General features: G+C 36.3%; 2 protein-coding genes across 2 annotated transcripts; one reads left to right on the forward strand and one right to left on the reverse strand.

Moving 5' to 3' along the window:
* The first annotated feature begins 572 nt into the window (after window positions 1-572).
* Window positions 573-6,856, forward strand: grtp1b (growth hormone regulated TBC protein 1b). Its single transcript, XM_051905433.1, has 8 exons — window positions 573-795; window positions 1,079-1,230; window positions 1,302-1,460; window positions 1,576-1,700; window positions 1,966-2,062; window positions 4,390-4,562; window positions 4,724-4,909; window positions 5,016-6,856. Exons 1-8 carry the CDS (start codon window positions 728-730, stop codon window positions 5,100-5,102), a joined length of 1,047 nt encoding a protein of 348 aa, XP_051761393.1. The 5' UTR covers window positions 573-727; the 3' UTR covers window positions 5,103-6,856.
* On the reverse strand, window positions 5,752-11,419 carry lamp1b (lysosomal associated membrane protein 1b). Its single transcript, XM_051905435.1, has 6 exons — window positions 11,112-11,419; window positions 10,131-10,336; window positions 9,665-9,787; window positions 8,707-8,773; window positions 8,436-8,600; window positions 5,752-7,102 (listed from the first exon to the last, which is right to left on the reverse strand). The coding sequence occupies exons 1-6, from the start codon at window positions 11,170-11,172 to the stop codon at window positions 6,963-6,965; spliced, it is 762 nt and encodes a 253-aa protein (XP_051761395.1). The 5' UTR covers window positions 11,173-11,419; the 3' UTR covers window positions 5,752-6,962.
* Window positions 11,420-13,767: the final 2,348 nt, after the last annotated feature.

The following is a 13,767-nucleotide window of genomic DNA, read 5'->3' on the forward strand; positions in this document are numbered from 1 at the left end:
CAACTTTTCATTTTGTATAGGACTTCTGAAAACTTCATGCCTTTCCTAAATGTTATAAAGAGACAAAATTATGGATAAAATACTTTGCTAAAATAATAATATTACAAACACAAACCACATTTATTCAAATGTTTTAAATGTTTTGTGTGGGTTATTTGCATGCAGTTTTATTTGCACGCAATTATCCAATCAATATTGCTTACTGACGTAGCCTACAAAGTAAGTGCAGTTCATTATTAAATAAATAATATTTGGTATGCGTCAAAGTATTATATTATATTATATTATATTATATTATATTATATTATATTATATTATATAGTTAAAAACTAATATAATAATATCTCTAACAGTTGGTCTTGGTCTAATATTTGTATAGCTTTTCAACCATGCGGGTCCTTCAGCAGTCGGTCGATCAAGTGCAGCGATTATTTAGAACCTAAGTTCCAGTATTAATCACTAAAAATAAATATAATATAAAACACTAAAATATAGGCTATATAGCCTAAATATGCTACATAAATCATTAAAATTATATAAAATGGTCTAGCCCTCGAGTTAAATTATAGACTTACTTATTCAATTGCACACTACAAACTAAATAGGTAAAGCGCAATATAAAATGAATAACCTGTGCATATGACAGGTTTCTATAGGGGAGGAGTTTATGTAGCCTTAACACCTCGTCTCAGTTAGTGTCTGCTGCAAGAGACGCGATAAACTCTACATGGAGAATCACCTTAATGATCAAAGCAGGGAATGTTCTGCCAGTTCAGACAACAACGACTGCCAGAGGTATGAACGTAACTTTATATTCCTATGATGAAGTGATCGCTTTATTATTGATATTGTGACGGTCGCCACGAGATGTGGTCCAAAACACCTGTGCGTCAGGTGATGTTTGCGACGATGTCATTTATATAAACAGAAGTAGGCTAAACATTTCAGAAAATATAATTAAAAAAAAAAAAAAAATACTGAACTCATAACTTCATAATTTTATGGTTTTATGGCTTTTATTTGTATTAAAGTTTCTGTTGTTATTCTTTCACATGTAAACCTTTAAATGTGTCTGTAGGGTTGACCAATATGGATTTGAGAGATCAGAGGATTCCAGCTATGAATCCAATGAGGAGCTAATGTCTGAGTATTTAGCTGTTGTCACTAGAAGGTCAAAGAAATGGTCTAAACTTTTGCAGGACACTGTGAAAGTGGAGAAGAATCTGAAAGGTGGGCATTTATATTTTATATTTTATAAGAAAAATGTTTAACTTTTGTGAAGCTGTTGTTTGGGTTTGCAGTGAAGCGATATGTGAGGAAGGGGGTTCCGTGTGAACATCGCACTCAGATCTGGATGGCTGCTAGTGGAGCCCAGGACCAGTTGGAGAGGAATCCTGGGTACTATCATTCTCTATTAAAGGCTGAGCATGACCCTAACATAGAAGAGACCATACGTGCCGGCAAGTTACTTCTCATGAAACTATATTTTATTTTAAATTTTAATTCAATTCTGAATAGAGATTGAACAGGTCATATTGGAAACAAAATACTTCTGAGATTCAATATTTTCCCCAGATATGCACAGAACCTTCCCTGACAACATTCAGTTCCGTGACTCCTCTCAACCATGTTTACAAAAAGCCCTATTTAATGTACTTCTTGGTTATGGACACCACAATAAGGATGTTGGTTACTGTCAGGTAGGCCTACTACTGTCATTTACACATGCCCTTTTACACATATGGCCACTGAAGTGTCACTTGAATTTAGGATGTATTGAACTTCCCAGTGTAGATGAGTATCTATTGTTGTGTAAGGATATTAGTGAACAGTCAATTATAACAAGTGAGGAAGTAAGACACTGTTGTAATTTTGCATTGTTTACCCTGTCAATATTATGATGGAACCTGTTGTACCCGTCTGCTTTCAAATCAGTAGGCTACTGAAATGGATTTGCCTTTTTAGGGAATGAACTTTATTGCTGGATACCTCCTCATCATCACCAAAGATGAAGAGAAGTCGTTCTGGTTAATGGATGCTTTACTTGGGAAGATCTTACCAGGTCTGTCACTTTTACCCACTATTGTATACACTATAACCAAGACTTCTTCAAAACATCATACATAGGTTAGTCATTACATTAATCAAAATGTTCCACCTTTGAAACAACTTTCTTTTTCGGGTGACATCACCTAGACCTTTTGAGTGGGGACAATAATGTTATATATAAAATAACCAATAGCCAAAAAGCTATTTAGCCATTGTTTTAGGCTATTGTTGTATGTCATTTAACCTAAAATCTTGCCATTAATTAAGGGAATAGATCACCCACTAATGAAAATTCCAAACCTGTATGACTTTCTTTCTCCTGGAAAGAAAAAACATATTTTAAGAAATAGCTCCACCAAAACGGTTTGGTTACCAACATTCTTCAAAATATCTTGTGTTCCATAGAAGAAAGATTTTCAGTTTTGGGTGAATTATCCCTTAAACACTGTAGATTAACTTTGGTTAAAATTAACGTCAATGTAATGAATGCTCTGCAAAGTTGTTAATAGTTTTGAAGTGTTCAAATCACCCTACCACATACATATGGGACACCTGAATTTCCTGTTTAACTCGTACTTACTCAGAAATTATCAATTAATCATAGTTCCGTTCTGTATCATGTTCTATATATACACTATATTGCCAAAAGTATTGGGACACCCCTCCAAATCATTGAATTCAGGTGTTCCAATCATTTCCATGGCCACAGGTGTATAAAAGCACCTAGGCATGCAGACTGCTTCTACAAACATTTGTGAAAGAATGGGTCACTCTCAGGAGCTCAGCGAATTCAAGCGTGGTACCGTGATAGGTTGCCACCTGTGCAATAAGTCCATTCGTGAAATTTTCTCACTACTAAATATTCCACGGTCAACTGTTAGTGGTATTATAACAAAGTGGAAGCAATTGGGAACAACAGCTACTCAGCCACGAAGTGGTAGGCCACGTAAAATCACAGAGCGGGGTCAGCACATGCTGAGGCGCAAAGTGCGCAGAAGTCACCAACTTTCTGCAGAGTCAATAGCTACAGACCTCCAAACTTCGTGTGGCCTTCAGATTAGCTCAAGAACAGTGTGTAGAGAGCTTCATGGAATGGGTTTCCACGGCCGAGCAGCTGCATCCAAGCCTTACATCACCAAGTGCAATGCAAAGCGTCGGATGCAGTGGTGTAAAGCACGCCGCCACTGGACTCTAGAGCAGTGGAGACGTGTTCTCTGGAGTGACGAATCACGCTTCTCTGTCTGGCAATCCGATGGACGAGTCTGGGTTGGGCGTTTGCCAGGAGAACGGTACTTGCCTGACTGCATTGTGCCAAGTGTAAAGTTTGGTGGAGGGGGGATTATGGTGTGGGGTTGTTTTTCAGGGGTTGGGCTTGGCCCCTTAGTTCCAGTGAAAGGAACTCTTAGTGCTTCAGCATACCAAGACATTTTGGACAATTTCATGCTCCCAACTTTGTGGGAACAGTTTGGGGATGGCCCCTTCCTGTTCCAACATGACTGCGCACCAGTGCACAAAGCAAGGTCCATAAAGACATAGATGAGCGAGTTTGGTGTGGAGGAACTTGACTGGCCTGCACAGAGTCCTGACCTCAACCCGATAGAACACCTTTGGGATGAATTAGAGCGGAGACTGCGAGCCAGGCCTTCTCGCCAACATCACTGCCTGACCTCACAAATGCGCTTCTAGAAGAATGGTCAAAAATTCCCATAAACACACTCCTAAACCTTGTGGAAAGCCTTCCCAGAAGAGTTGAGGCTGTTATAGCTGCAAAGGGTGGGCCAACTCCATATTAAACCCTACGGATTAAGAATAGGATGTCGCTAAAGTTCATGTGCACGTAAAGGCAGGCGTCCCAAAACTTTTGGCAATATAGTGTATATTTATACTACGGGGCTGTTGAATGCTCAAATCTGATTGCTTGACCAACGTTCTAAGGTGGGGAAACGCACGGCTAAAGTAGTTCTAGGCAGGTCTTGACCGCATTACAGTTCCATATAACTTCGCCAAACGATTTCAGTTATTTCAATAGGTCCTTACAGCCTACAACCACAAAAGAAACAAAACCCACACCAACACCGACCAAGCAAATAAATATAATAAACAATAGGATGAAAACGACAAATTATTATCATTTTTTTTTTTTTTTTGCCACAAAATACGTCTTATTGTGTCCTGAAAGTGCATACTCCCTCCCGCTCTCTCTCTCTTTGGAGTGGCCGTTCCACTCCGCTTCATGTCTTGGCCACATTACCACCTAGGGTGTGCATTATTTTCTAAGAATTCAACGGCCTGTTGTCTATTATTCCTTATATAAATATATATATATATTTTTTAATTTAGACTATTACACACCAACTATGCTGGGGCTTAAAATGGATCAAGAGGTGCTTGGGGAGCTTGTCAGGATGAAGGTTCCTGCTGTCTGGCAGGCCATGAATCGGCACAACGTAATGTGGACCCTGGTGGTCTCACGCTGGTTCATCTGCCTATACATTGACATCCTTCCTGTAGAGGTGAGGATGAAAGTCAAAGGTTGTTCTTTGTTAAAAGAGATCCATGGTAAACTGTGCAGTCATTGAACAAACTTCAGTCCTTATGAAATGATTAGCCAGTTTTTTGTAGTTTTTGATGCCAATATTGAACGTAATGATCGGTGGCTGGGTGCTTCTTTCAGACAGTGCTGAGAATATGGGACTGCCTTTTCTACGAGGGATCCAAGATCCTGTTCCGTGTGGCTTTGACGCTGATTGGTCACCATCAGAACCTCATCTCACAGGCACAGAGTCTCCCAGAAATCTGTGAACGCTTTAAACAGATCACTCAAGGGGAGTACGTAGAAGACTGCCATACATTCATGCAGGTACATTCTGTGGATGCTATTTATTCACAAACTAAGCTAATACTTACAGAACTCTTTATAATGATAGTTTTGTTCTAAAGTCTGTTTATTTGTCCTCTAACTTAAGAAAATCTTTATGGAGCCAGGAGGTCTCTCCACAGCAACAATCACTAAACTCAGGAAGATGTGTAGAAATCGCATTACTTCTGCCTAAAACCCTCCGTCACACTAAATGCGGAACATGGACAAAGTTCCGACTGCATGTGAGATCTATTATTTACTGTGGGAAAAAAATTGTCAAAAAATAATTATATGAATGTTTAAGAAAAAAGCATCAAGGGACACAGTACCGTTCAAAAGTTAAGGGTCGGTATAATGTTATAATGTTTTTAAAAGAAGTGCCTAATGCTCACCAAGGCTGCATTTATTTAAATAATAAATATGATAAAATACTAATATTGTGCAATATTACACTTTAAAATATTTTAATGTTTATATATAATGTATTTCTGTGATGGCAAAGTTGAATTTTCAGCAGCCAATACTCTTCAGTGTCACATGATCCTTCATAATTCATATATTTTTTACTGACAAAATTTCTACTGACTGTCAAACTTTTGAATTTAAAGTCATTTTCTGGAGGCATGTTATTCTAAACCTGTATATTTTACTTTCTTCTGTGGAAGATATTTTGATGGGGAGTAAATGATGACAATTTTCATTTTTGGGCGAACTATCCCTTTAACTAGAATGCATTTTAACTGTTTTTTTCCGATTGCTTTGTTGTTTTACTGGTTTTCTGTTCAGATATACTGTTGATGAAATGCAATGTTTAACTAATAGATATTAAAGAAGCAAACTCATTCTTGTCTTTTATTTTTCATTTTATTTAGAAACAGAATCGCATTCCCTTAAAACAACATGAACTTCATAGCAATCAAGGCAACACTTCAATATCCACAACAACTACATTTATGCAGTCATTCCATATGAAGGCCAATCAGAAAGGAGAGAGATTCAGCCACCATATTATAAAGCATGTTCCTCTCAGTGCACTCCTTGAGTTTGTAACAGTTAACCATTTACCTAGGTCTATAATAGTCTAAACCTACTTCAAGTTATTCAGAACTTCCTGCTGTGTTAGTGTCAAAGTACCCTTTGTCCATCCAGTAGTGCAAAACCATAAAATTTCCTCACTCTAGTAGAATTTCCCGTTTAACGCTTCTGAATGAGTGCAAATACAATGCTAAATGGATGCAAGCAGGCTATATAGTTTTGATACGTAGTATGAGGGGGAAACTGAGCTATTTAGTGTTATTGAAGGCTATTCTACTCTAGAAAGTGGATATTCCATTTAACATCAGTTTACAGAGTCACTATGCAGATTTGGAGAGATGTGGGCTAGATGTTGAATTTTTCTTCATTAAAACGTAAATTAACATCTGACTCAAAACTGTTCTGCAAGGCTTTGCTGAAAACAATATACGTTTTTTTTCTCCAATTTGGTGAATTGTAAAAGCTGACCTGTATTTTACAGTGTTTAAGTCCAAATGTGAACTTTCATCTGAAAATCACAAAAGGTAGTCAGGATCAAGATCAGAAAGTAGTGTTAAATATGTAGTCCCTTTTAGACTGAGCATGTAACAGTAACAACATTATCAGCTTCCCTAAATCCTATTTATATAAATAAACGCATGACATTAAATTTAGGAATATGAGGTACCATATTCAGATTGTGTTTTCCAAGACCCAGATTAAGCCTAAATGACAACAAACATCAGAAATTCCTCTAGGTAAGCATAATCTGGTTTCTGGAAACAATACCTCAGCATGACCTAGACACCTTAGATTTTGCCCCGTACCCTTACGTATGCATTAATTATACTATGTGTTTAACATAATCCAACAGAAAGTCCAGATCCACCTGAGCAGTGGCAGTGTGACACCAGCAGAGGGCAGGGCAGGTTAGGTTAAAAACTAGGCTGCTGCAGTTGTAGTAGTGTTGTTGAGTCCAGATTAGAACAGAAATCGGTGGTGTCGACACATCCTGGCTTAAAGATTACATGAGGAGGGTTTAGATGGTCTGGTAGCCTGCATGACTTCTGTTCCTGCCAATAAGGTAGGCCAGGATCACTATGAGCACTAGAACAGCCAAGGCAGCACCCACAATGATGGGAATCAACATGTCGTCCTCATCCAACTCACACTCCTCAGCTAGAACAGCAACAGCGAGAGGAGGGAGTAGAAAGGGTTGAAAAAGAAGAAAAAAAGAGAAACATTTAAGGAAAACAACCTATTTAATCAATCACATCAGTATTTCGGGATCTAAATTAATGATCATAATGTATGTACCTACACAAGGACAGAATTTTTTATATAATGTTGATTATCACAGAAAATAACTTTGAAAAAAAAAAAACATGCATGCATACACATTTATTTATTTATTTTAAAGTGCCCCATTATGCTTTTTTGAAGATTACTTTTCATGCAGTGTGTAACAGCTGTTTTTGAATCTAAAAGGTCTTAAAAGTTTTTAAAAATCAAAGTGAACAAATAGTCTCCTAAAAGAAAGAATCGATTCTGCCAAACTGCTGAAACAAGTCGTCAGCTAATCCAGTCTCACTTCCATAACATATCGACATAGGTTTGTAACAAATTTGCATAATGCCAGTATATGTTCTTCATTGGCTGCCCACGAACGTTTACTTTGACCCGCCCTCAAACACTGTAGTTGTAGCTGAGAAGCAACAAATTGCAACATGTTTTGTTGAAAACATTTTCTATGCTGCGAATCCACTTTGCATGCACTTCCAAAGGATGAGGAGTCACACTGATAATGATACGGTAGCTGAAAGTCAGATAATGAGCATTTTGTTTCTGACTTGCGCTGTAAGCAGTAGACCCATCACAAGGGACTGGGCCATCTGACCAATCAGAGCAGAGGAAGCTCTCAGGAAAGGAGGGATTTAGATAGACTGAATCCATTATTGAGCCATTTCAGACATTGAGAAAAGAGGCAATGTGCAAAGTAATTATGAGAAAATGAAAGTGTTTTTTGACCTTGGATACATGTAAACATATTATAAGAGACCTCCAAAACAAAATTAGGAACATTTAAAATACCATAATAGGGGCACTTTAAAGTTTCAGTAATTTTGTTGTGTGTTTTTGTCATTTTATAGTTTCTATTATTATTATTTTCAGTTTTAGTCATTTTAATACATCAAGTTGAACTAAATGAAAAAAACAATGTTGCCTTGGCAACTAGCTGAAATTAAACAAGTTTATTATGTTTTATTTTAAGTAACAAAAATGGCTTTAGTTTTAGTTAACTATAAAAATCCTGGATGGGACTAATGTTCTTAGAAGATAAACGATTCAGTTTACTTGTGTGGACATTGTGCAAAAGTTACTAGCTTTATCAGCTGCACGATGTTATGACAACTAAGATTTTCATGTTGCCGATTCTGTTGAATCCGGAACATTCCTTGAAGAATGAAAGGACAAAATTGGGAAATGGTAAGAAAGAGAAAGAAAAAAATACCTGCTCCAAAATCTCCATTGACGCCGAAAGGTTGCACTTGAAGCTGGAAAGTGTTCAGAGAGAAATCCTGTGTAACGCTCAAGGTCTTCTCCTTCTGACACATGTAAGAATGGCCCAGTGTTCCCACCATGTAGTTCAGAGTGGTATTACTGACAACAAGGCGCTCTAGGCAACAAAAAAAAAAACAGCTTTCAGCTTTGTCAGCTTTCCAGAGAATTTACCTTAAAATCTACAACTTCTATTATACATGGAACATTTAAAACGGACTTACTAGCCATATCGGGCAATGCAGCTGACAGCTCCAAACCACTAAGATGATATTTGTTTGATGTGGAATTCTGAAAAGAAATTAAGTATATTCCATATGTGATGATGACATCAATATGGTCTGGTTAATTTGAGGGGACATTAGAGGAAATAATTAGAGATGCACCGGTCAACCGGCCATAAATTGGAACCGGTTCCAATTTATGGATGATTTTTTATTTTATTTTGGCCATTCTTATTTCGGACTTGCACACAAACTGCATTGCAATCGTTTCCCAAAATGTCATTTGTGTGGAAATATTACAAAGTCTGTAAACAAGACGTTAACACAGGCCAGACATGGAACACGCTGAAAACAGACCAAAAGAGGAGAGCAGATGCGCCGCTGTACAAGGCTCACTGTTCGCGATGCTCGAAATATTTGAAGAAAAATATAAATACTGAATTTAGGGTGGGGGTTTATATAAATGTATATCTGAAGGGAACTGACTGTCTTCAGAAAAGTTTTGATGGCATTTTCTTTTCCTCTTACCTCTGTACAATGCCTATTAAAGTAGTGTTTAGAAGCGCAAATATGATAGAGTAGGCTAATATATTCATGAATAGGCAGTATACTGCTCGTTTAACAAAACGGTATAAAGAATGTTTACATAAATTAAGAGAATAAAATGTGGCTTAAATGTTGTAACAAGCATTCTGTTTTCAATTCATTTATACCCCCAAAAGTGGCAACGTATCCTGGGGGATACAAACATTAAAATAAAAATAAAACCATAAAATTGTATTATTTGTGTCTGAATAAGATAGAGAACAGCAATACATTAATTTTCTGATGTTTCAATATGGTCTTGCCGGTATCAGAATCGGCAAATTTGCTTGTAAAAAAATCGGAATCTGAATCAGCAATGAAAAATCATGATCGGTGCATCCCTAGAAATACTAGAAGGAGATTTGTAACTTACTAAAGAGAAGCTAAAAGTCAGAGTAATGTTGTCCTCAGTCAGCTTGAGAGTTGCAAAGTCTGGCGTGCAGGATCCAGAGACTTTAATCAGGTTTGGATGCAGGTTCAAGACCTCCTGGACAGTCTGAAAAGCATGTTTACATTCAGATTATATTAAGGACCAAACCTTCTTTACTCTAAATTACTTACAAATCCCTTTATCCCAGCAAATCCCTTTATTTACATATCCAAGGACTTTTAATAATAACAATATATAATGGAAATAAAGATGTCAGAAATAAAGCATACATGTGTCCTTTTGTCCATTTCAGGTTCCTGTAATAAGCTGGAAAATTAAAGGAATGGTTCAACCAAAAATTTTGGGATTATCTACTCACATGCATGTCTTTAAAATATGCTTGTTACCCACGAACAGAAAAGTAGATAATTAGCAGAATCTTTCAAACTACTTTTGTGCCATGTAGTACCTTGCCATGAGAGCTTGAAGTAAAGCTTATGTTGAGTTGCAGGCCCATCCGTGCCAAGAGACACAAAGTGTCAGTGCTGTTGGTGACATTGTAGTTGCCCCGCTCAGGGGGGCCGGGGGTTGCAGGAGAGGCCGGAGGAGAGCTGGTTTCAGGGGCGACCACGGTGGGCGATACATCAGTGGTCAAAGTCTGATGTATAGTTAGAGCTGTAATGAAAACATTATTATTTTATAAGGTTCTAGATGAGTTGTAGCACTGGTTAGAGTTAAAGAGGCACTCAGTAAGTTTTGGTTATACTTAGTTTATTAATTCCAATAATATAAGAGGTTTTAGAATTTATACTGATATATTGATTACTAACTGCTGCTGCTTCACACCAAACCTGTTTATCTTTTTTATTAACATTATTACTACAAACGTATTATTATATTTATTATTAAAAGCAACTCATCCAATTAAATGACAGATTGTTATTTTGATATTAACATGGTGGCGCCCACATCTTACGTATAGAAAATTTCAATATTTCTTATTTCGTAACCTATAAAAGTTTTTTTTTTTTTTTTTTTTTTTTTAAAGCGGCAAAAAGTATCTGTGCCCACCTTTTAAAGTGTATAAGCAGGTAACAACGTAGTCAGATACATGATGGTAGTGATTTTCAGTAACGAAATGAATAGTTTTACATACAAGTCATATCTGTTAAGAAGTAAAAGTATTTTTATTTTTTTAAAAAGTAAATATATAATTAATTCTCAGCTTTTCTTACACAGCAGGCCTATACTTAGGCCAATGGATTGCAGGAATAAACACCATTATTTAAAAGGAAACAAAGATTTTAAATTAAAAAGGAAAAACATCACAGCGTCCTCCATAAATAGATGGGCTTGTTTATTCTTAATAATTAATCAATTAATTCATCAAAATAAAACCAGACCGAATAGTCCTGCTGCCCAAAATACACTATATTTAACTCAAACTTACCTAACAGCAGGCTAAAAATTGCCCCGGTGGGCATGTTTTGTTTGCGGATGATGGGGATCATGTTTCTCGCCAAAGTAAATCAAAACACACTCGATACAAAAACAGATGATACCAGACTGTGCAATCTGCGTCTTCAAACGGGCTCTTCAGATAACTGTCGTTATGGCGCAGATGTATACAGTCGGTTTGAGCTGCCGCTGTGCCTACATCTACATCTGATAAGCGCAGTAGGTCAGATTTGTTTAGTTTCTCATAACCGCAGTAGGAAACGCCACCGTCATGTCATGTGAGCGACTGCTAGAATCACGCAACAGCAGCAATGCGCATGCGCATGTTTTTCTTGTTTTTAATTTAATGTAATTTATGTCTTATTTTTTTAACAAAAAGAAGACAAATGTTGCTTTGATATCAATACTAATAAACTTTTATTATACATATTTGCTGTCCTACCTCTGACGCACGACAGTTCATGATTTGTCACATCATTGATAGCCTACTATATTTCTGTGTTTGTGATAGTTTGTTGTTGTTGTTGTTGATGTTGTTGTTCCTGGATAGCTTGTGAGTAATAAAATAATCTACTTAAAGTATTTCATTGTGTGACTGAATAAATACAATGGGCAACAGAAAACGACTGCTTTTTGCATTTTATTTTGACATGGTTATTGCTTATTATTGAAATATGGTGAAAACATATAGATGCTACATAGATTTAACAGCACACATAAGATACGTAAATGAATGATGTAAAGAGCAACGGAATGAGGATCCATGTGACTGAAGTGTCACATTACAGAGACAATTTACAAGGAGGCTAAAGATTTTAGGACCGTTCCAGAATGCCATCACAGAACTGTGATACCTGATCTTTTGCCCTTTTACTGTGTTACTTGCAATGGTATACTGAAAGAGCCTGTTATGATGATCTGATGAAATTAATCGAACACTGGCAGCAATTATAAGGCTGACTCCAGTAAATAGTTCTCAAGGTAGGTTTATTTTGGAAAGTCAATTTATGTATAGACACATAATAGAGACTTTAAAGCTATCGAACATTTCTAACATTATTACCCAGGATAATATATGGGTCATTGATGAATAATGTTTTTAAAAGTGTAAAAAAACAACAAAAAAAAACATAATGGAGATATAGCTAACTAATTTTGAAGTTTTATTACATGTTAAGATAGAGATTATGTGGTTTTTATAATCAGTTAACACTGCTTTTGTCATTTTTTACAAGATGGACAAAATTTGCCACCAAAAAAGTCATTTGGTTTAACCAAAATTTCGGTTTTACCGAATGACACTTGTGATTATACCGAATGATGATATTTTCAAACAATGCTAACAGGCTGACAGCTAGCTAGCAAAAGGACAATTAAACATTTTATATTTAGTACAAGTTTTTAAAATATTACAACATTTTCCAGGTTTTATAGTGGTTGTACCGAATGACCTGATGTTTCGGGACTTGCGTATGAGCAAGTGAAAACATTAATTTTTTAAATAGTTGAGAGAGAGTTACTTTGCTTCATGACCATGTGGTCCTTTGCAGGTGTCTGAATGATGTCACATCCTGTCACGTAGTATTGACCACATGACTTGATCCAAAATGATCCTTTTATATTGGTTACTCCGGATGACATCAATGAAATTCATTTTTCCGGACATTTTTCTCATAACAAAGCAAGGACTTCTACACATAATGTTAATACCATTTTGCACTATGTTGATGTATGATGTTATAAAATCATGCCAGAGTAAAAAATATATACATTTATTACATTTGAAGATATTTTAATCACAAATTAATTGGCTGTATTGGCCTTCGGATGGTTAAACCGAATGACCTTTTGACACTTCAAAATCTTTAAAACACCTTGGCAAAATATAATTAAAACCTTTTAGATTTAATAAAAGATATCTAGTTGTACAACCTTACATACAAAAAAAATGACCTGTCACGTCTTTGACCCAACATATAGACCCTACAGGTAACTGAATCATGTGGTATGATGTCACTCTATATGAAGTACGTTGTCACAGTGGAACCTGACTTTAACAGTAAAAAATAACAAGGTGATGTACAATACATTTAAAATGCACATGACAGCTTGCTTGATCTGACATTTATGAAATGAGAAAGTATTTTAACATTTAGGTTCAAATCTGCCATCATTATATAGTTAACTATAGTTAACCCTTGCTAAAAAATATATTCTAATTTGAACTAGTTTTGGACTACTAGTGCTTGATAGCAACAGCAGGGGGCACAACATGCACAAACTAACTGTCAACTGTAACTTGCTATGTATTTTTAATTAAAAAAACCACAAAACTTTATTTTTATATGAATTACAGGTAAAAGTTTAATGATCTCTGTTCTGAAAATGTTGCCCGGTTATGTGTTCCCTTAGCTGTTTAAAAAAACATTTTGTGTATAATTTCCTGCAGGGAAAAGGTTTTATTCAAATTTGTTAACAGCCCAAAGCTGTTATAATGGAAACTAAAAAAAAAATCAGACAATGGCTGTGGAGTAACCTGCAATACTGGTGAAAGACATGTAACTGTTAGCGCGAGGGTCTAAATATATACAGGAAATGCTGGTGATACTTTTTTTTTAGATGAGAGGACAAGAGACTCTTTGGTGGAG

This window comes from Ctenopharyngodon idella, chromosome 9 (assembly GCF_019924925.1).
Source record: "Ctenopharyngodon idella isolate HZGC_01 chromosome 9, HZGC01, whole genome shotgun sequence".
Lineage (NCBI taxonomy): Eukaryota > Metazoa > Chordata > Actinopteri > Cypriniformes > Xenocyprididae > Ctenopharyngodon > Ctenopharyngodon idella.